Here is a 22109-nt window from a genome sequence, read left to right as displayed (position 1 = left end):
TCTATTGGAAACTGAACCTGAATATAGGATTATCCCCATCTCGTTAATAAATAAATAGCATAATTTTGTAATTAGCAAGAAAAAATAGAAGGAAATATTAGACTTAAGTAAAAATCATCTTTATTATCTAGAATTCATATATGTTGCTTTTTTGTTTTGAAAAATAAAAAAACTAAACTTTATTTATCTACTTTATCCGGTTTAAAAGGAACGGACTAAATTCAAACAAGGTCATGTTTAAAACCGGAATCGTATCCTCTGTGGAACTATGCAAAGCTTTTAATCTGGTCCGTTCGTTTTAAATCGAGCCGGCAAGAAGAGGGCAAGGCAAATTTTGAGAATTTTTTCAATTCGGGCAAGATTTGATCTAGTCCGCTCGATTCAAAACGAACGGACCAAATAAAAAGCTCCACAGAGGGTGCGATTCCGTTTAAAACCACCCTCTAAGTTCATTTTAAAAATCCCGTCACTGTTTGGGATCTAGTCTGCTTTAGAAAGCAGCAAATATGCATCACCTATATATCTCTCTATCGCGTTATTGTGCACTGCTATCGTTGCTATTATTCGTTGATTTTCAACTGTCCTCTATTTATTTAAGAGGAGATCACTTCACTATTCTTTATTTTAAAGCTGGGTTTAATTATTATGAGGCTTATTGTGTTATACTTCTTCTAGTAAGCATTATTATCAGTATTGTTGTTATTACGAAGTATCACATTGTTATCTTCTTTTTAGTAATTGCTAACTGCAATCATGATTGACCATCAATTAATTATACTGTATTATAAGTTTTCTTCTTTGATTGGTTAAAATCTCAATTGCTTCCTGGTTTGCTCTTCAATCTTCCAAATCCGTTTTTGTTTTCTGTTTCATCTCCTGGAGGGAAACCTTAAACAACCAGTTTTTTTACAGCTAGATGTCTCTCATGCAGTAGGGTTCAATCACATCTTTGAATTGGGGGATGAAAGAGTAAACATTTTGACAGAGCAGTTTTTGATTCACACAGTGCACGAGTTGTAAGCAGCATTATTTTGACTCTATTATCCATGCAATCCATTAATTAAAAACTGCCCTGTGGAAATCACAGATCTCTGAATTTACCACCAAAGGTCCACAAACACTGTCAAGGTTTTTTTTTTTTAAAAAGGATTTACTACAACGATTCGGGTTCCATTACTCTTCTGTTTCATTTACTGATTTCAATTTGAATCAATTTTTCTGCATCTCCACTAAAATCTCCTCTGTACCGCCTTACCATCCAGCTATGATCCATCCAATCTAAAACAGACGGATCAGATGCATACCGACGGCCATAATATACATTAATAATATAAGGGGCTTTTAATCTGAACTGTTACTAGAAATCCAATAGGAACTGTTAGGATCAAAATCAGGCAATCTAGATCTCATTCTCCTTGTATATTTTATCATACAGTACAAGTGGAGCTGACTAATGGGTTCTAGGACACAGGGAAGTTGGTTTATAAGCACAAATTGCAATTTTGCAAAGGGTGTGCTCTAAAATTAAGACCAAATGCGAATACAGGTCCAAATCCCGATTTTAAGATGACTAAAACTTATTTGTATTTGGAATAATATGAAACAGTACTTCCAATAAACACCATCAAAAATATTACATTCCTCAGCTAACCTTACAGGTTTATACTGGGTCAGGATTTATCACTGACACTGTCAAAAGCAACATGACCCATATTCTAATAATAAAAAATGAAACAAGGAACCAGCACAAATGATCATTTAAGTCTTGAGAGGAGCCTTCTTCTCTCGGTCAGAAATACGAGCAGGAGCATTTGAATGTGACTTGAACCGGCCTCTTCCCCCCTCATCAGTTTCCTGATAATAAAAATAAACCCCATTCTCACACAAGTTAATATATCAAATAATAATCAAACAAAAGATAAGCAATACATATCAAATAATAATCAAACAAAAGATAAGCAATACTATGTGTATTGAGGACAAATTTGACCCTACAAAAGCTTATCATCTAAACCATTCCCTTCGGTATCTTTCCAGAAACTTTCAGAAGTACCACTCCGCACTTCTTGGTTACTTCAGATAAACTAGGAAGAATTGAGAGATGTCGGGTTGTTTTCTATAAAAAATAAATAAATAGAAGAGAATAACATCTAGAAGGTGCTGTTTCTAATGTTTTAGTGGGACATGCATAGTTTCTCATTCTGCAAGGAATGCGTTGCATATTGAAGTCTGTCGGTCCAAGTTATATCTTCCATGTACATGAATTTACCTTTTTCTTGACGATCTGAACAACATCTTCGTCGTTAAGATTTTGTTGGAGGCCACAATGCTGAGGGTAGTGGCGTGCACTGGTACCCCAGACTAGCACATATTTCACATCCTTCACTAAATTCCTATGGATGTGGTTGCAAAAATCTTCGACAGTGCATCCTCCTCTATCCTAAAAACCGCCCCAAGAAATTTTTATAAAACAGAAGAATATTAACCCGAGTAAGAATGAAATCTGAAGTAAGATACATGACAAGGGAATGGAGATTACTGTTGAAAGCACAACAGGATCGGAGAAATCAGGTTGTTGTCCCTGAGGCTTGGTGTAAACCCTAACCAGCCCCATCTCATCCCACATCCTTGCAAGTAGTCTATCCAAATTCAACTGTAAGAAGAAATGTAGTTATAAATAAAAGAACTTTTCAGTTGTCTAGTTTCAACTAAAATTAAAGAGATGGAATAGCAGTACCTGTAAGTTGCAACTGATGACAACAGAATTAGGCTGACGGGCCAGGTTGTCAACATCATCAATACCAATCACATCAATTTTGTTGTACACGTAAACACATTTCATGTACTTGCGGTTGCCTTCTATTACATCTATTAAATCATCAACTGTGGCATCCTCACGGAAGAGGATCTACTTGTAAACAAAACTAAAAGTTAGCTGCCCAATAAAGGATTTCAGATAAAACTGGGAAAAAACAAAGGGAAAAAAGAAGAAGAGTGCCTCAGCATTGTGAATCTTGTACTCATGAAGAATCTGATAGCAAAGCTTCTCATCAACATGGGTCAATGTGCATGTGCTGTTGAAAGATATTCCTCCAGTTTTCTTCTTCTTAAAATATATCTGCATTTGTAATAAATGAGTTAACAATATGCAGTCACAAAATGTCAGATGCAGTTCACGAGATCCAGTACTAAATACAGATACCTGAGGAGGCCTCTTGTTTAGACGCAGCCCAACAGCTTCCAATTCTTTAGTTAAGATCTGACGATGCCCTTCGCTCTGACAAAAGAATTATTTAGCAAGGAATAAATAACTAGGAAACTATATATTCACCAAATGCAAAACAACAACATAACATTTAGAAGATATACTTTGGAAGCATCAAGAACCATCAGCACAAGATCAGATGACTTGGCCACTGCAATAACCTGAAAAATTAAACCAAAAAGGAAAAATAATTATTTCATTCCATTAGAGAAGCATTTCAGTCTCTAATATCAAATAAAGCTGGTAGGACTATTCTGTTCGGGCTTTTAGCTCTGTTAAGCTTCTTTTGTTCGTTGGGGCTTAAAATAACAAATTATGACAAAAAAACCATAAAGAAAGGGATATTACTGTTACAAATTATAACAATAAAGTCAGCTCTGGTATCATTGTTGTGTCCTGAAATTTACAAAGAATGTAAATTCACGTACCTGACGGCCACGACCTTTGCCTTCAGATGCACCTTCAATAATACCGGGAAGATCAAGCATCTGTATCTTTGCATCATTATAGTGTATTATACCAGGAATGCATGTCAGAGTTGTGAACTCATATGAGGCTGCCTCAGAATGTGTGCCAGTCAACATGGTCAACAATGTTGACTTTCCCACACTGCCAGAATAAAGATATATTAGACAAATCTCATAAAAATATAGAAATTAATGATAAAAAAGTTCGAAAAGAAAAACACAAACCTGGGAAATCCAATCAATGCAACACGACCATGTCCAAATTTTGTCACTTCAAAACCCTCACCAGCTCCACTAGAACCCTATGTTAGTTAAAAATGTCAAGAATTAGGTTATGATTTTATTTGACATGCCAAACTACTTACAGAAAAGGGTAAAAGTTTACAACTCTTAACAAATCAAATACCTTTGGAGGCTCCAGTAATTGGGTCCTCAATTTTGCAATCTTTGCCTTCAATTGACCAAGATGGTACTCTGTTATAATTTGAGGACAGGAGATGATTCACTCCCACAACAATATGACAGTAATAGGATAATATATAGATCAAAACTAAAGACAGAGTTAAAATTGACTAGTAATGTGAAAAAAATAAGCTTGCCTGTAGCTTTGTTCTTCTGAGTGCGAGCCATCTCAGCTTCAATTTCCTTAATTCTTTCAATAATCCCCATATTTCCTTCTTATTGTAAGTCACTATCCAAAAAGATAGAAAAGGCTCCCTGAAAATTTTAAAACATAAAAAATGGGCAGCAGAAATAGAAAATGCAACTTAAAACTATATAAGTGAATTCAAAAGAGTCATGATTTCGTATTGTAAAATTGTACTTCACATTTCTCTGCTACATATAAATGGAGTGCATGCTAAGGTTCAAAAGACTTAACTTAAAGGCTACGGTAAAGTTTATTTTCAGAAAAATTGTGGTTATTGGAAATCTAAAAATCCTAAGTTTATTCTACTTAAGCATGTATGCAGATGCAATGCTTATTCCTGAAAACAACTTCCTAAGCTATTACTTTGAAGCTTGAACTATAAACAAATTGCGATTTCCATGAGAAGCCCGATGCAAGCCTGTTGTGTATATAAACTTTTTAATTGTCAACACAAGTTTAAGGGTATCCTACTCCAGTAACTGGTCCGAAACAGTGCCAGATACCATTTTTTTTTCAAAACAAAAAAGACTCCAGTAACAGATTTCAACTCAACAAAGAATTGTCTCTGTTAAACATCTAAATCACAAATGTTCCATCATATGGACAATCAAGCCAAATGGACTTTTGAAATTACATGCTAGGAAGCAAACTCAAAACAACTGTAAAATTACAGCGATATTTTCAACTAGCGATGTAAATTGCAATGAAAATTGTTGAAATTGAAAACAGAGAGCGAGATTGTCTGATCGCTTACTTCAGAGAGCTCAGGGAGGATATACGAACGCGAGCCGTCGACTGATTTGCGCCTAGCTCGGGCGAACTTTCTTGAATCAGGCTCTTCTCCTGTCTATTTGCAAACGGAGATGTCGATAGCACTCTTAGCGACCAAAAAAAGTAATGGACCAATCCGTTTACTGAAAACGGAGATAGTCGTAAAGCACTGATGATAAGGAATGGGCTTTATCTGCTGGGCCGCGTCAGAGATATGGGCTAGAATGCTCACGTATAGAATAGACCGTCCGGTTATATGGGAGTGAGTATCTTCTGCGGTACCTGATCGCGTATAATAACTCTCAGCTGAGTCAATCACTTTCGAGCTTAAGCCTACCTGAATATAGGGATGTGCTTCGAAATTCGTGCTAACTTAAAATGGACGACTTAGATCTCATTCTATACGGTCAAGTATTGCACTGGAAAAAAAGGGGGCAGTTCGAAAATTATCGAATTTTGGTAAGAGTCGTAGAAACCGTCCGGCTTTACCTCTTGAGCTAAAAGACGAAAACCACTCGCAAACAACAGTCGCGAGCAGAACAGAAGGTCGAGAGAGAGAGAGAGAGAGAGAGAGCGATGAGGGGAAGACAAGGAGCAGCGGCTGTAGACGAGAGGTACACGCAGTGGAAGTCGCTGGTGCCTGTTCTGTACGACTGGTTCGCTAACCACAACCTCGTCTGGCCTTCTCTCTCCTGCAGGTACATCTCTCTCTTTCTGTCTTTCGTTCTCTTCATATTAGGGTTTTAGGTGGCGAATGTGGTTGCGATAAGCGGGTCTCTCTGATTCCCCATTTTGACGGAGTTTCTTTTTGGAATCGGTGTGTTGTAGGGTTTTGTAGGGTTTTGCAATTTTTCGATTTGTAGCTGCATCAGGCTGCAATTTGGGCTCAGTTTTGTTATATTCTTCTCTTAATCTGAGTCTCTCTAGTTTTCCAAGTGTGAGTACTGTTTTGTTTTCTCCCTTGTCCTTTAGGGTTTTAGATGGTAAAAGAGGAGTTGAAAAATGTATTTCTTCGCTTTTAATTATCAGAACTTAGCCAGATCAAGTAGCAATTTTCTGCTGATTTAGGGCATACGGCTCCATCTACTCTTTTATGCCTTATATAATAGTGACTACAACACAATCTGTAAACATGCATGTGATACATGCCAAACTGCTTGTTCTGAGGTAAGCATTGACTAGCTCTTGGTTTATTTGACATGCTTTTTATTTATATCCTTTTGCTTGAATTGAATAAAGGTGGGGCCCTCAGCTTGAGCAGGCAACCTACAAGAACCGCCAGCGGCTGTACCTCTCTGAACAGGTAGCAAATTAATAAAGCATTTTAATATAACACAAATATGATGTAATGCTTTGTTAAATAATTTGCTTATGTTGTGTTTTAAATGCATTTCAGACTGATGGGTCAGTTCCAAACACACTGGTTGTGGCAAATTGTGAGGTTGTCAAACCTAGGGTTGCTGCTGCAGAGCACATAGCTGAGGTTATACTAACTCTATGTAAAATTTTCTTTTTTAAAATAAGAACAAAGCTGCTTTCCTGTGTCTGGGCTTCTAGCTAGTCTTAATGTTGACTGTGTTACCTTTAGCCCTTTCAGAGTGAAAAACAATTAAACAGAGCCTTTCGTTGAAGTTATCAAATTTATGGCTGGTTATGCGAAGAACGGTGAAGTTGATCACTTGCGTGATTTATAGGCAAAATAGTAGGAATAATAAAGTTCTCTATGGAAATTTGAAAGATCATAACTTACAATTCTTTGTTGGCTGCAGTTTAATGAGGAGGCTCGTTCTCCTTTTATTAAAAAGTTCAAGACTATTATCCATCCAGGGGAGGTACTATAATCCCTACCTTTTTGCATGTTGTGTTGTTAGAGTTGCATATGTTATATTCTTATAAAACTTTATAATAATTAACCTTGTTCATATTGGTCAGTTTTTAGTTTTGGAATAAATTTCTGACTTTTTTATGTTTTAATGGCAGGTGAACAGAATAAGGGAGCTTCCACAGAATAGCAAGATTGTGGCAACCCACACTGACAGCCCTGATGTACTGCTCATTTCTCTAGCTTTGTACCATCTAGATTTCATGGTTTACCAACTAAAATCTAACCATCATTTATTTACAGGTATTGATTTGGGATGTGGAGGCCCAGCCGAATCGTCATGCAGTGTTGGGTGCTGCTGAATCCCGCCCTGACCTTGTTAGTACTGTGATAATCACTACCTATCTTATATCTTGTATAATAATTAAAGCAATTAACTAATAATCACATTAATAAATCTACCAGGTCTTGACTGGTCATCGTGAGAACGCAGAGTTTGCTCTATCTATGTGCCCCATTGAACCTTTTGTTCTTTCTGGAGGTCAAAAATTTGATTCCTGAAATTTAAATTCACTTATATTTTCTGCGATCATGCCTGATGTATTGTGGGGTAATCTTTCAGGGAAGGACAAGCTGGTGGTCTTATGGAGCATACAAGATCATATATCTACTCTATCTAGCTCGGATGCAGCCGACGCTAAAGATGAGAAGGACAAGGAGAAGGTTTCTGAGAGCCCCAAGATTGCTGCAAGGGGTCTATTTGAAGGTCACGATGATACCGTTGAAGATGTGCAATTTTGCCCTTCTAGGTAAGTGATATTATAACCATGTACTTGTATACAAGACTTTTTTAAATAGAAATTTTGTTTTATTATGACAATGAGGGTGTTTTACTTATGAATCCATATTATGTGTTAATTGTAGTGCGCAGGAATTCTGTAGTGTGGGTGATGATTCGTGCCTGATTTTTTGGGATGCTCGTGTTGGCACTACTCCTGTTGTGAAGGTAATTTTTCTTTACATCTTTTTTGTACAAGATAAATTGAAAAAAAGAAGTAATAGTGTTTTGTGTACTTTGTATTTTAAACTATCATCAGTTTCTTTAGCTATTGTCTGAATAATTTTTGTTTCCTTCTTATGTTGTTGTATTCCTTGTCAAGGTTGAGAAAGCACATAATGCTGACCTTCACTGTGTTGATTGGAATCCACATGACGTCAACTTTGTGCTAACCGGGTATTATATTATTGTCCAAGTCTATCTATCGCTTTAGTTTATTTTCCCATGTTTTCTGTTGCTAGTACTTGCCTTTTGTCTTAATCTCTGGGTTGTTCTTGTCAGATCTGCTGATAATTCAGTTCGCATGTTTGATCGCCGTAATTTAACAAATGGAGGTGTGGGGGCCCCAGTTAATAAATTTGAAGGCCACAAATCTGCGGTTTTATGTGTTCAGGTAATATAAATGTCTCCTTAAAGTTGTTATCCTTTGCACTTGTTTAGGGGTTAAGGAAATTCTGGTTGCATGTGTGTTCAATTTGTTGTTTCCTATTGATGTTGGATTGGTATATCTTATTTCCAGTGGGCCCCACACAAGGCGTCTGTCTTTGGAAGCGCAGCTGAAGATGGCTTTCTTAATATCTGGGACTATGAAAAGGTGTTCTATCTTTCTCATCCACGGCTTTATAATATATAATTACCTTTTCTTTTGACTCACACCAAATGTTTATATTGCAAAGGTTGGAAAGAAGAAAGAAGGATCGAGGATGCCCAATGCCCCTCCTGGTTTGTTTTTTCAGCATGCTGGTCACAGGTGCAGCCATTGAGTTCCTTTTTTTCATTTTATTTGATAACACAATGTTATCTAACACACATTCCCTAACATCTAAGCATTTGGATATGATGCTACAGGGACAAAGTGGTTGATTTCCACTGGAATGCAGCTGATCCATGGACCATTATCAGCGTCTCTGATGATGGTGAAAGTACTGGTGGGGGTGGGACCCTTCAGGTAACCTCTTTAGTTTGTCCTCTCCATTATACTTTCTGTTTTTATTCATAAGTTGCTCATGGTATTATTTCTCTCTTTACTCGATGGTAAACAGCTATGGAGAATGAGCGACTTGATCTATAGGCCAGAAGAGGAGGTGATAGCTGAGCTAGAGAAATTCAAGAACCATCTGGCCACTTGTGGTCCAAAAACTTGAAACTCTTTCTCTTAACAAAGTGGTTTTAGCTAGAGTTGTAAAATCGGCGCTCTGTTATGTTGTTATGTATTAGTTTAGAGAAACTAATTATGTGTGTTTTATTAACTTCTGGGAAAAACCGTTTGTTTTAGACTGTCAGATTCTCTAAGAACGCAGTGGAGCGATGTGCGACTCTTTTATTGTTGTAGCTTAGTAACTATATATTTCAGTTTGGTCTTGGTTTTATTATCTCGGCAATTATTTGGTTGGCTGTTTGGTTTTATTTTATCTGCCTGGAAGCATTTTGAGATTCCTCCGCACTTTGGAATTTATAATCTATCTGATATGCTGAAGTCAATGCGTGTCTGTTGCATTTGACATCAATTGTATTTTCATATGAAACTTTTTTATTTTTGTTGGGATTGAAGCGTGCAGAAGGGAACAGATGAGAACAGATTTTCTGCGAAGGCCTTTGTGGGGCCTAAATTCGCTGTTTGTCTGTGCATACGTGGCAGCTTGGAATGCATCATGGAACGTGATTTGGAACATCCGATATTTTCAAGTCAGGGTATTGTATAGGAAGGATACACGCCGCAACGTGACAAAATTTTGCATAGGGGCCCTTCTTATTGTTTAACAGTTGTAAAACGGTCCTATTTAAAAACCGACTTCGCGCTAATCCTGTCATGTGTACTTTAAACATATCAAACTTTCAGATTATTGATTCTAGGTGACTTTAGATTGAAATTGTTTATGCTGTAACTGAAAATGTTAATTTTATGTTTACTCTCTCCAAGACCTCAAACCGTGACATGTTGGCATGTTGCCTCCCGTTTGGATAAATAAATGAAGATAAAGTAAGGGTAACATCGGTATTTTGTAGGTTTCCAAGGACTGAAAGGGACATATTTTTAGGGTTTATCATTTATGGGCACACTGGGATTTTCTTTTGCGAACATAATTAAGGAAAAGGGTGGAGCCGTGGAGATAACTAGGAAATTTAACCATTAAAAATAGATCAGTAGAAATACAATCTGAAATCTCCTTTTTCTCTACGCGTATCGTCGCAGCCCCGACTTGCTCCCTTCTTCTCTCTCAAGTTTGAGACCAACACCGAAGTTTCGATCCCTTCCATTTCTACCCGATCCATCACTTATTGATTAAGAGCGACGCGGAGATAGTTAAGGATCTTGTTGAGGCGACATGGCTTGGAGGCGCCTTCTGTTAAAGGTACCTCGCGACTCTTCTCGATTTTCTTCTTCTTTTCCTTGAAATTTTGTCGTTCAAGTTGAAAGGTCAAATTGGAGCACTTTTCGGGCTTATCTGTCGTTATTTTTTCTTCTTTACCTGTTTATCTCCTTAAAAATAGGTATTGTTTTGGAATCTGGATGTTATACTATTGATTGAGCTATTGTTAAGTGAATATAGGGTTTCATGAGATCATATGGTGGGTGTTCATCGTTTCCCCCATGTTTGGAGGAGATATTGGTGTAGTATTTGGGTTTTTTTTTTTTTTTACCAGAAAGAGCTTTTGACTTTAGGAATGGTTCATCCGTACTTTCATTTTAATTAGGAATTAAGATAGTTTTATCAAGTTAAAAATTAGATGAACCGCAACCACCTTGATTACCAGTTTTTGGTATCTATTGAACAAGGCTGGTTTAACCAACATCAATTGACGGTACCTTCAATTTGGTAATCAAAGCATACGTGACTTGACTTATATTGTGATTAATTATATGTTTGGTGGAGATTGAGCACAGATCACGGATTGATGTAATAATTGTTGTTACTATGTTTTTGTTAAAGTTAATTTTATTAATTGCAAAGTGTAAATCAAAGGGTTTTTCCTCTTATGCATTTTATTTACTACTTGATTAGGTAGCCAAACATCAACTAGAGCAATATCCTAGCTCCAATCCATTAAGAGGTATCTCTACCATACGATCCAGCATCTACAGTAATGCAGGTATGTGATTTGTGTATACTTGAGCTCATTTACAGAACTGTCATCACTCACTTCAAGAACTTGCAATGAGAAATATCCTGTTTACTGCGAGCATCAAATTACAGAATTCAAGAAATGTGGGGAATTTTTTTTTTAATAACCACCCGAAATGGATCACCCCATCATCACTATCTTTTATCCTTGGAGGCATATTTTTATCTTTTTCTGAAAAAAATAAGAAGGTATAAAGGCTATAAGATGCCTTTTTTTTGGAGTATCATGTTTCTTACATGGTCACTGTGTATATATTAAGATTTTTCAGTGGCCCTAGGAAACATTTTTTCGGTTTCTTTGAAACAAAACAAAGGAAAAGAATATCAACATGTATATAAATTAATCTACATTACATTTTGTTCCGGGTAATCTTCTATAATAGATTGCAAGGTCATTGACTTCTGTAGTTATGTAATACCGTGTAGGATTTGTCCTTGTAAGATGTAAGAGTGTTTCGATGCATTAAAATTTGCAATGCAATGAACTTCTTTCAGACATGATAAAATGTTTGTGATGTGTTTGAGAATACCCCTTATGTTTCAGGCAACAAGTATAGAAATCTCCATGAGAGATACCAGTCAAGCTATGCTGGCAATTTTTCAAGACGGCCACGTTACATGGATGGGCCAAACGAAGCATCTCTGCTAAAAGAGATTTACCGAAGTGAACCAGAAAAGGTTATCAGGATTTTCGAGAGCCAGCCATCTTTGCATTCTAACCCCTCAGCTCTTTCGGAATATGTCAAAGCACTTGTCAAGGTCGATAGACTTGACGAAAGTTCTCTTCTCAGAACATTGCAAAGAGGTAAAACAGGTCTATGAAAACATCTTGTATGGTTTTGCTTGTTAAGATTTTTTCTTTTCTTTTTTACTCATCTGTTAAAAACTTAAAATTTTGTTTTCATCAATTCTCTTAGCAATGCCTTTCTATTTTTATTATGTGCATTTACAAATTTAAAAGAAATTTTCAGTCTGGATTCCATAGATTGTCCCTATATTAGCAATATAAATTGTTGAACTATAGTAGGTACTTCTAAGCACGTGTAATTTGCCAGAGATTGAATAAACTCCATGCATACAAATTTCTTTTCATTTTTTTTCTAGTATGTTGGTATTGTGTAATTTTTTTAAAACCAGGTAAACACAAACTGGCCCATTTTTGGAAAGATTTTATTTAAGACTCTCCTTATGTTATGCATCTCATTTATGATTTATCTCAAATTTTCTACTTGAAGGGATATCAGCAAGTGGTGCTAGGGAAGAAGAAAGCTTAAATGGTGCTCTTGGGAACATCAGACCATTAAAGAATGTAGCAGTGGCGACGAAAGATGGTATACTTGGCACAGCAAGTGCACCAATTCACATGGTCACAGCTGAGACTGGCCAATTCAAAGAGCAACTGTGGCGCACCTTTCGCACTATAGCCCTTGCTTTTCTTCTTATTTCTGGTGTTGGTGCTCTTATCGAGGACAGAGGCATCAGCAGAGGTTCGGTTCTGTTTTAATTAAATTATTTACCATTGAATTTGCTTCCTTTCCTTCTACTTAATTTATGTACATACAGGATTGGGTTTGCATGAGGAGGTACAGCCAACAGTTGATTCACCTACGAAGTTTAGTGATGTGAAAGGAGTTGATGAGGCAAAATCTGAACTTGAGGAGATTGTTCACTACTTGCGTGATCCAAAGGTTTTTGTTCTTTTGTCTTTTGGCTTCATATGGCTTAATTCTGACCTTTTTTCTAGTAAGAAATTGTGGAGAGATTTTTTTTTTTCCTTCTTTTTATACCGTATTGAATGGCAAAGGATTTTTAGAAAGACCATATAGTATACCTATCCATCTGAAAAATGAATTAAAGCTTTTTTGCTCTTGGAAAATAAAATTCGTAATATAATTTTTTCTATTTTTGAAAAGTTTTCCATTCTTATATTGGAATTCAAAAAGATAAGGCATATAGGCAAGTAAAGAATTCATGCTTGTGCGAGTCGGGCAATATCATTTATTGAACTCTCTTCAGGTTGGGTTCACGATCCATAGACTAACTCTTTCTTCAAAAAAATTTCATTTCCAGAGATTCACACGCCTAGGCGGTAAACTTCCAAAAGGAGTCTTATTAGTGGGTCCACCTGGCACAGGAAAGACCATGCTGGCCCGTGCCATAGCTGGCGAGGCCGGTGTGCCCTTCTTTTCTTGCAGTGGCAGTGAATTTGAGGAAATGTTCGTCGGGGTGGGAGCCCGCCGTGTGCGGGACCTCTTTGCTGCTGCGAAGAAGCGGTCCCCTTGCATAGTCTTTATAGATGAGATTGATGCGATCGGAGGCAGCCGAAACCCTAAAGACCAGCAGTACATGAAAATGACTCTGAATCAAATGCTGGTTGAATTGGATGGGTTTAAGCAGAATGATGGCATTATTGTAATTGCAGCAACAAACTTTCCGGAGTCACTAGATAGAGCACTTGTCAGGCCGGGTCGCTTTGACCGGCATATTGTAGTGCCAAACCCGGACGTAGAGGGAAGGAGACAAATTCTTGAAGCACATATGTCCAAGGTATGAATTGATGTCAACTGGCATGGTACTGTTATAACTAGTGCAGCATTATATCAGGTTTTTCCTCTAATTGGTGACTAATTACAGAGAATTTTAGAAAGGCTCTTTTGATGCACTTTTAACCATAATTTTCTTCTAAGTTTAAATACTTCTCAATACATAGGTACTGAAAGCAGATGACGTGGACTTGATGATCATAGCAAGAGGAACACCGGGCTTCTCAGGTGCTGACCTGGCAAACCTAGTCAATGTAGCCGCTCTAAAAGCTGCCATGGATGGTTCTAAGGCAGTGAACATGGAAGACCTAGAGTACGCGAAAGACCGAATAATGATGGGCAGTGAGAGAAAATCAGCTGTAATTTCTGACGAGAGCCGCAAACTCACTGCATATCATGAAGGCGGTCATGCCTTAGTTGCAATTCACACAGATGCTGCCTTAGCAGTGCACAAGGCAACTATTGTACCAAGAGGCATGGCGCTTGGCATGGTGGCACAGTTACCAGATAAAGATGAAACCAGTATTTCGCGCAAACAGTTGCTTGCCAGACTTGATGTCTGCATGGGAGGTCGAGTTGCAGAAGAGCTCATATTTGGTGAAAATGAGGTCACCTCTGGAGCATCCTCAGATCTCCAACAAGCAACCATACTTGCACGGGCCATGGTCACAAAATATGGTATGGGCAAGAATGCCGGTCTGGTATCATACAACTATGATGATGATGGTAAGAGCATGAGCACAGAGACCAGACTCATGATAGAGCAGGAGGTGAAGGATTTCTTGGAACAGGCCTACAATAATGCAAAGACTATACTCACAACCCACAACAAGGAGTTGCATACACTTGCAAATGCATTGCTTAAGCACGAAACCTTGAGTGGGGCCCAGATAAAGAAAATCTTGGCTCAAGCGGATGGTACTGGTCAACAGGAGGTGCCACAGGAGACCGTCGAAGCACCACAAAATGCATCACCGGCATCAAGTGCTGCCGCAGCAGCATCAGCTGCAGCTGCAGCGGCTGCACAGGCGGCTGCACAGGCGGCAGCGAAGGCGAAAGGAGTTGCTGGAATCGGGTCTTAGTGGAGCATAAAAGGAAAATTTAGATTAAATCATGTATAGCCGAATCTTAAGATCAAACCAATGTAGGTTTAGCCTGTGTCATGAAAGGTCACACTGCCCTTAATTACAATTTGGGTTATTACCATGTAATATTACTTTCATTGCTGTTCGCATATTTGGTCAAACAATGAAATTTAATTCATGGCAGTAAGGGTTGCATTTTGTACTGGTATGAAGACCAACTTTCTTATGTAAGGTCGCTAATAATAATTGTAACTCTGATCAGTAATATTAGCTTAATGGAAAACTGTATTGCCTGTGCTTCCAAGAAGCAGATGAAGTATAGCTATTATAATTCGTTGGGTATTTTGTTATCAACACGATTTTGGAGTGTCGAATCGACAAGAGTCACGTGGTTAACTAGACTATACCATGACATGTGATTCTGCACAATTGTTCTAAAAGGTGCGATTTGACAACGGTACACCAAATGAACGTACCAAGTGCCGTGACATACTGATACGTCAAATGTTTTATTGCAGAAAAGACGGTACAGTACAGAGTTATTTGGCAAACGATTCTAAATATATTTGCAATGGATGCACTATGGAGTATGGACCACTTCTGTAGAAGTCTGTTCCATCTTTCTATGCGATATTACTCTTTATTCAAGAATCAAGAGTGAGGCTATGCTAATATGCATATTACGAATCTATCGTGTTATAGATTTATATTTATATTTTTTTTATTTTAAAATATCAATCTGAACTATTAAATATTATTTCCATGAAAGTTATACTTGGAGCCCAATTTTTTTTTTTAGATTTTTTTAACTATTCTTTTAAATAGATAAAAAATTAATTATTTTTTTAGTCTAGAAATTTTAGATTAAGTGATTTTCTATCCATCCAAAAAAATTGAAAAAATATTCTAAAAGTATAAATAAAGTTCGGTTTCCAAGTACATTTTATTGTAAGGATCATGTTTAACTATTTAGATCAACTATTTGAACTTCAAAAATAGAGATTTAGATTCATAATACAATAATACGGGTCTATCCATCATATACATATATCATAGCCTCACTTCGCGTATATAAAAAAACAATCAAAATTTTAATGATTTCATTATTTAGTATGAATTTTCTTTTTTGACCGTTTGACTTTATACTAAATTAATTTATAAATTTGCATGTAAAAGTTTCCACGGTTTAGATTCATTATTTTAAAGTTTGAATTAAGAATACCCCAGTTCTACGAATCTATATCCCCTCAGGTTATCTGAGAGTACAATTACTAAATCCTACAATTCTAACTCCGAAGCTCTAGCACGAATCTTAAAACAGATCATCTATATCTAAATAGACAATTCTTTTGACCCATTAAATCCATCCCATTTTTTTTCAATAGTACCCTCAGCTACCTAAGGCGATACTGTTTCCTAGTTCTACTCGCCTCGCTCCTTGATTCAGTTCAATTTTCCCACAAGGTTTAGTGGGCAATACCACTGTCAAAGTAAAGTGCTATGCACATATAAATGCGACAGTTCTATTTTTCTCTCGTATGAGGCCTCTCAACCGGCATCAGTTTTTTAAGAAATAATGCGTGCATTATGTGTTACCACACCTGAAGTTTGTATCTCGTACTAGATATATTTACATGTAAACAGAATAAAACCACCGACTCTATTAAAAAGGATGTCAATCTTATTCCCGGACGATCAATTAACTAATCACCGGAGTAATCACATTCTCTCTCTCCTAACCAACTATCACACAATAAAAAAATAAAAAAAAAGAAAGAAAAAAAAGATAACATGTGTTGTGTTGACTTCAAACTCAAACATGCAACCAAGTTAAATCAATGGAACTTCAATATTTCTCACAACAAAAAACATCAAACAACAAACGTTAGTAAGCGGCACCTGTATGTACAGCACACAATAAGATACTACCACCCCATCCAGATCAGTTAGAAGGAGAACTGTTAATACGAGATTTTCTGCTGCCCCTACTACTTGCAAACAAATCAGAAATATGCCAATGACGAGGTTGATATGTCAAAAACAATCATTTATCTTTGTAAGTTTCGAAATGGAGGCCTTGAATGCCCTTGAGAGTAGACTCGTAGTTTCTAAGATTGGAAGCCTCAATGTTGTTGCAGTAATTTCTGTTAGACGATGAGGTGAAATCAGTTGGGGGGGATGTTCGTCGGGGGCCTGTAGCAGCGAAACGAGTGAAGCTTCCACCAGGAGAAATGTGGGCAGGAGCCTGGACACTGCCGGTAGAACTAGAGACAACAGCACGCCTTGAAGAGCCGCCTGGACGCCCCGAGAAAGTTGAACTGGATAACTACAAATATTATATAAGGATCAGGAGATACATAGCAACTTCTACTTTTTCTTATGACAGCGGTAAAATTTGTTATATCAAGAAAACATTGTTTCGTTTGGTCTTATTTTGGATTCTGCAAGCTACGTCTTGAGATCAGTTTCTACTTTCTACCGTTGTACAAAGTTGAATTGGTTTAAAGGAGAGAGAAAACACACCAATCCATCTCTAGAAGCAGCTACAGGAGACGGGTCATGTGTTGTTAGTGGTACAGGTGACTTGTTCTTAGACAAACTGCCAGCAGTTACTGCTGGAGGTTGGGGTGGGGCCACCTGGTCATACCGGTTTGGCTCTGCTTCTGCCCATAGACCTTTCCTAGAGTCCTCAATTCCTATCAATTAGATTTGTTTTAAAATCAAAGCAGATGATAACAAAAATATGCTGATGTAAAATTACTTGATAATAAAAGAGAATAATACCTGCTTGTCTGTTATTCACATTTACAGGCGATGGAGAAGAGGTTTGTCCTGCACCACCAGTACCCTATTATCATATGAAAAGACGACTCAGATTACTAGCAGTAATACCTCCAACAAAAGATAAAATAATACTTGTATACAATTTTACAATATGTAAAAATCTAACAACTCACAGTAGGTCGGGGAGGGCCACTAGATATTTGTGTTTGCTGATACTTTAAGATGGTCCAATCAAACACATAATCAAATTGAAACCCTATTCACAAAATTGCCAAGAAAACAATGAATGAGTAACAGGCACAAACAAAAAATACTGTAAGTTCGTATATTTCATTTAGCATAAAAAAAAGAATGAGCACCTTCGCGAATGAATAGATCACGGAATAATCTCTTTAGGTAGGAGTACTCTGGCTTGTCCTCAAATCGAAGAGAGCGGCAATAATGGAAATAAGAGGCAAATTCTGATGGGTATCCTCTACACAATGCCTGGAAGTTATATTCAATGAGAAGTTATTCAATGCACCACTTAAGATTTCTCAAGCATGAACTACGGTTCTAATAAATTCCATGCATATTAAAGGTACTGAAGATTACAGAGGATATATCATCATAATATCCATTGTAAAGGTGAATGTAACATACACACTTCTCAACTTCACCAAAAACTAAAATATTGTTAACATGATTAATTAAAAGAATGCAATTACATCAATAGATGTAGCAACTTTCTTTTCACTGATCTTTTCATACTTCTGTTTCTTTGTCCCAGCTTTAAGACCCTGCCATGGGAGACTGGTAACAGAAAAAAGAAAAGGAGATTGTTAAGTCTCAAAAGAAAGTGAAAACTAAGTTCTGGATAGAGGTTACAAATAGAAGCATCTAACCTTCCTCTTAAGAAGTACATCAAAACATATCCAAGAGATTCCAAATCATCCCTCCTGCTTTGCTCTTTAAGCATGCAAAACAAAAATATACAAGAAATCCATCAGAACATACCTTCTAAACAACCCAAGATAATACTAAATGATAACAAGAGATGCAATTGTTAAACTAACCAATTCCAAGATGAGTGTTCACACTAGCATATCTTGCAGTTCCAGTCAGGTTCTTGTTCTCTCTGTATGATAACACCAATAGGAATAAAGCATTAAACTTAAACCTGTGCCAATGCACACTAAGAATAATAACTAACAAACTATACAGAATAATGTACCTATAAGGAATGTGCTGGTGAGTGGTGGAATCCTTATACTTCTTTGCAAGCCCAAAATCAATAACATAAACCTAACAAAAAATACAAGGACAATTTTCAAAGATTAGGCAAAGAAAAAGAAAATGGTGGATATTTAGCATAAGACTTATAATTAAAAGAAATGACAATGCAAAAACAGCAAAGGCACTTTCAACTGAACTCAAACAAGAGACAGCAGTGACAGGCACATTGCTAATATAGCTGGCAGCAGCACTCTCTAAGTCAGAGATTTAATCTTATTGGCCAGGGCTTTTTTATTTACTGAGGTTATATTTGGATATTTTAGTGCGATTGAATTTTGATATTTACTATTTTCTTCCATCTATCTTTGTAACTCCTGTTTCAAAGTTTAATATAATTCTCTAGTAGGCTTTCCAACTACTGATCCAAAAAGAAAGGAAATGACAAAGAGAATATAAAAAATAAACCTGATTAGCTCTTCTTCCAAGACCCATGAGGAAATTATCAGGCTTTATATCTCGGTGAAGGAAAGACTTGGAGTGCACGTATTCAACTCGATTCAACTAAGAAGAAAATTAAAGCAGAAATAAGAGATTACTATACTCCATAAGAGAAACTGTGCAAGGTAAATGGTGCAAGCAGTATACCATCTGATCAGCAAGCATAAGAACAGTTTTAAGAGAGAGCTTTCTATTGCAAAAATTAAATAAGTCTTCTAAACTGGGGCCCAAAAGATCCATAACAAGCACATTATAATCACCCTCTACACCAAACCATCTCACACCTGGAATGCCAGCTGAAAAAGGAATGAAGTACAAGTTAAATTCTGTTTTTTTTTTCTTTTTCATTTCAATTTTTAAATATGAAAGGTTAACAGGGTATGCATATTACTTCCTCCTTGAAGAATTCGGTACAGTTTTGATTCGTACAACAACTGAGGATGCTTTGTTTTAGTGCTTTCCTGGAAGATAGTTAAAGATGGAAAGAGAGAATTTATTATCAGAAAATAAAAACAAAGTTTGTTAGAATATATACTATCATGCTGAAAGGCCCAGAGAGAAACAGCACAACTACTGTGTCATTTTCATTCACTGCATATCTCTAAATCAGGAGGAATTAATTAATTGTTTTATGATAAAATAGAAAATGAAAGGAAAAAAAATAGCCAGTAGCTAGTACTAGACTTGCAAATTGATTGGCTTTGTAAGACATTTACCGAACTAAGGTTTATCACCTACATTGTATCTTATCAATACCACATTTCTTTTCGCACATGCAAGTCCAGCACTACTCAGATAAAATTAATATAATAATTTTAATATAGGAGGAGATCCCCCAACCAACTAGAAAAGTTCAAACCAGTCAAGTCGATTGCCAATCAAAAAACAAGTATGAGCAATTTAACTAAGGGAGATGCTACCCTTGGATATCAAAGAATCTAATATTGTTGTTTCATATACAGAATAATAATGAGATTGTTTTCCCCCACAAAACTTGAACACAATAGCAGCAACAGTCTACAAATTGCAAACAAAAAAAAAAACAATTATAATAACTTACGAGTTTGATTGCAACCTCCTCGTTATTCTGAATGTTTGTTCCTGGATACAAAAAGAACAACAGATAGATGTAATTGAATAAAAAAAAAATCAGAAATAAAGTTCGAAAACGACAGAATTATTCAAAAAAAAACCACCACGAACCTAGATAGATCTCTCCAAAAGAGCCGCTGCCGATCTTGCGACCGAGCCGAAACTTGCTGCCCACGCGAGGCTCCATCCGATTCAATCAAAGAAATCACAAAACCCCCAAAATTCCAACAGCAATCCCACCGAAATTGAAGAAAAAACGCCCGAAGAGGTAATAATTACGAATTTAAACGGCAATTACAGAGCGTCGATATCAACGCTTGGGTAAGTAAGGCGAATTGATCAATAAATCTAGGGTTTGATTCAAAAAGGGGGAAATAAACGAATGAATTAAATAAGTTGGGTAGAGAGAAAGCGTAAAACAAGGGTTAAGGTCATGAAGCCTCGCTGATCTGTGAATTCATACACGCTTTCAGATGGCGGCGACGATACGAAGAACTCTTTCGACGCTTTCTCTCTCCTCTCTCTATTTTGCTACCTCGCTACGCTTTTTCTCTCGTTAATAAATGAGAATAATTTCTTGCACACTTTCCTTTCGGAGAATTATTGATCTCTGTGGGGTCTCTTCTTCCCTTATCAAACCATCCTTTTCTGGTTACACCTGGCACATAGCCCGCGAAGCAAACAATTTCTTGTTGACAGTTGTTAGATGTACCCAGTTTTTCCCCTCGGTCCTTAGGGGTGTAAACGGACCGGATATTATCCAATTTCTTCCAAATCCGAATCCGAAAAATTATCTAAATTATCCGATCCGTATTTGTATCTGAGACTATTCGTATTCAAAAAATTATAACGGATAAGGATACGGTAAGGCTTTTAACTATTCGTATTTGACCGTTTACACTTTTAAACCACAGCAAATGTGCTATATGTTCTTAAATTGATTCATTAAATTGCATATTGTATCAATAATTTATTAAATTGAATATAGATATATATTTTAATAAACAATATAACACTATGACATAATTAGTGACTAATATTTTAATAATATAATAGATGTTTTGTAACCAACAAGTTAATTATGAAAAATATCCGTATCTTTTAATATTCGATCCGTATCCGTATCCAAAACATTATAACGGATACAGATACAGTAAAACCACTATCCGATCCGTATCAAACCGTTTACATCCCTACCCACGGATCTGTTGCTGTGTGTCAAACCCTGTTATCTTTTAGTCCAATTTGTCATGCGTTATGAATAAATGTATATTTTATTATTATTTTACTTTTTCAAAATGTCAAGAGTTTGTATTGTAAATTCACTGCAAGTTAATTGTAATTTGTCATCGTTATATTTATAGGTGACATCATAAAAGGTCAGAGTGAAGCAGAAGTTTAAGGTAAGGTGTGATTTACAAATATATAAGTATTTTTTACAATTATTTTCAACAAAATAATAGTATTCAAAGCACAATTTAAAGAAAAAATTTGGCTAGGGAGCAAGTGCTTTCGCCTGGCTTCGCTCGGCTCGGCTCGGCTCGGCTATGCTCCTGATCGTAACTTAAATATAAATTATAAGAGTATACATTATGAGCATTTTTATTTGATTGGTAGGATATCATAGATAATTATTAATCATATATCACGATAAAAATGAATAAAATGCGTTTGAACATTCTACATTGTAAATTCATTACAAAATATGATCTCAAATCGAAAAGCTCTTCAAAACA

The 22109-nt window shown here is 36.6% G+C and overlaps 4 protein-coding genes across 7 annotated transcripts; 2 read left to right on the top strand and 2 right to left on the bottom strand.

Moving 5' to 3' along the window:
- Window positions 1-1543: 1543 nt before the first annotated feature.
- On the bottom strand, window positions 1544-5285 carry LOC144562656 (developmentally-regulated G-protein 1). The gene is made up of 12 exons (XM_078311874.1): window positions 5136-5285; window positions 4332-4449; window positions 4139-4206; window positions 3958-4034; window positions 3694-3874; window positions 3370-3426; window positions 3203-3277; window positions 2999-3118; window positions 2738-2908; window positions 2540-2653; window positions 2270-2440; window positions 1544-1854 (listed from the first exon to the last, which is right to left on the bottom strand). The coding sequence occupies exons 2-12, from the start codon at window positions 4399-4401 to the stop codon at window positions 1759-1761; spliced, it is 1200 nt and encodes a 399-aa protein (XP_078168000.1). The 5' UTR covers window positions 4402-4449; window positions 5136-5285; the 3' UTR covers window positions 1544-1758.
- Window positions 5286-5607: 322 nt separating this feature from the next.
- LOC144562654 (WD-40 repeat-containing protein MSI4-like) lies at window positions 5608-9398 on the top strand. Its single transcript, XM_078311871.1, has 15 exons — window positions 5608-5850; window positions 6392-6455; window positions 6549-6635; window positions 6922-6984; window positions 7133-7198; window positions 7278-7352; window positions 7440-7515; window positions 7597-7783; window positions 7899-7980; window positions 8135-8208; window positions 8314-8425; window positions 8552-8626; window positions 8709-8782; window positions 8881-8980; window positions 9075-9398. Exons 1-15 carry the CDS (start codon window positions 5729-5731, stop codon window positions 9174-9176), a joined length of 1359 nt encoding a protein of 452 aa, XP_078167997.1. The 5' UTR covers window positions 5608-5728; the 3' UTR covers window positions 9177-9398.
- A 566-nt stretch (window positions 9399-9964) lies between these two features.
- FTSH4 (FTSH protease 4) lies at window positions 9965-15114 on the top strand. Of its 2 annotated transcripts, none has more exons than XM_078311866.1 (7): window positions 9965-10385; window positions 11037-11124; window positions 11701-11961; window positions 12392-12643; window positions 12720-12844; window positions 13227-13703; window positions 13867-15114. In XM_078311866.1, exons 1-7 carry the CDS (start codon window positions 10359-10361, stop codon window positions 14779-14781), a joined length of 2145 nt encoding a protein of 714 aa, XP_078167992.1. In that variant the 5' UTR covers window positions 9965-10358; the 3' UTR covers window positions 14782-15114. The 2 variants fall into 2 exon arrangements, with proteins under 2 accessions (XP_078167992.1, XP_078167993.1); XM_078311867.1 differs by having other exon boundaries at window positions 10139-10385; window positions 12401-12643.
- Window positions 15115-16578: 1464 nt separating this feature from the next.
- On the bottom strand, window positions 16579-20985 carry LOC144562653 (casein kinase 1-like protein 1). 3 transcript variants are annotated; one of them, XM_078311868.1, is made up of 14 exons: window positions 20485-20985; window positions 20342-20382; window positions 19673-19742; window positions 19429-19577; window positions 19249-19344; window positions 18782-18852; window positions 18624-18685; window positions 18453-18516; window positions 18276-18360; window positions 17928-18054; window positions 17742-17824; window positions 17569-17632; window positions 17308-17480; window positions 16579-17110 (listed from the first exon to the last, which is right to left on the bottom strand). In XM_078311868.1, the coding sequence occupies exons 1-14, from the start codon at window positions 20558-20560 to the stop codon at window positions 16829-16831; spliced, it is 1443 nt and encodes a 480-aa protein (XP_078167994.1). In that variant the 5' UTR covers window positions 20561-20985; the 3' UTR covers window positions 16579-16828. The 3 variants fall into 3 exon arrangements, with proteins under 3 accessions (XP_078167994.1, XP_078167995.1, XP_078167996.1); XM_078311869.1 differs by having other exon boundaries at window positions 16579-17102; XM_078311870.1 differs by lacking the exon at window positions 17308-17480.
- Between the last annotated feature and the right edge of the window lie 1124 nt (window positions 20986-22109).

The sequence above is a fragment of the Carex rostrata genome, chromosome 12 (assembly GCF_964058835.1).
Source record: "Carex rostrata chromosome 12, lpCarRost1.2, whole genome shotgun sequence".
NCBI classification, from domain to species: Eukaryota; Viridiplantae; Streptophyta; class Magnoliopsida; order Poales; family Cyperaceae; genus Carex; species Carex rostrata.
This window is presented reverse-complemented; position numbering and strand designations above follow the sequence as displayed.

Coding starts and splice junctions, on each gene's coding strand:
- LOC144562656 (XM_078311874.1), bottom strand. CDS start 4,401: ATGGGGATTATTGAAAGAATTAAGGAAATTGAAGCTGAGATGGCTCGC. Junction 2,654..2,737: donor TCATCAGTTGCAACTTACAG/GTACTGCTATTC, acceptor TTCTTCTTACAG/TTGAATTTGGATAGACTACT. Junction 1,855..2,269: donor TTCAGATCGTCAAGAAAAAG/GTAAATTCATGT, acceptor TTTTATTATCAG/GAAACTGATGAGGGGGGAAG.
- LOC144562654 (XM_078311871.1), top strand. CDS start 5,729: ATGAGGGGAAGACAAGGAGCAGCGGCTGTAGACGAGAGGTACACGCAG. Junction 6,456..6,548: donor GGCTGTACCTCTCTGAACAG/GTAGCAAATTAA, acceptor AATGCATTTCAG/ACTGATGGGTCAGTTCCAAA. Junction 8,783..8,880: donor TTTCAGCATGCTGGTCACAG/GTGCAGCCATTG, acceptor ATGATGCTACAG/GGACAAAGTGGTTGATTTCC.
- FTSH4 (XM_078311866.1), top strand. CDS start 10,359: ATGGCTTGGAGGCGCCTTCTGTTAAAG. Junction 10,386..11,036: donor GGAGGCGCCTTCTGTTAAAG/GTACCTCGCGAC, acceptor CTACTTGATTAG/GTAGCCAAACATCAACTAGA. Junction 11,125..11,700: donor CAGCATCTACAGTAATGCAG/GTATGTGATTTG, acceptor CTTATGTTTCAG/GCAACAAGTATAGAAATCTC.
- LOC144562653 (XM_078311868.1), bottom strand. CDS start 20,560: ATGGAGCCTCGCGTGGGCAGCAAGTTTCGGCTCGGTCGCAAGATCGGC. Junction 18,853..19,248: donor TTGGAAGAAGAGCTAATCAG/GTTTATTTTTTA, acceptor ATTTTTTGTTAG/GTTTATGTTATTGATTTTGG. Junction 17,825..17,927: donor TGATCTATTCATTCGCGAAG/GTGCTCATTCTT, acceptor TTTTGTGAATAG/GGTTTCAATTTGATTATGTG.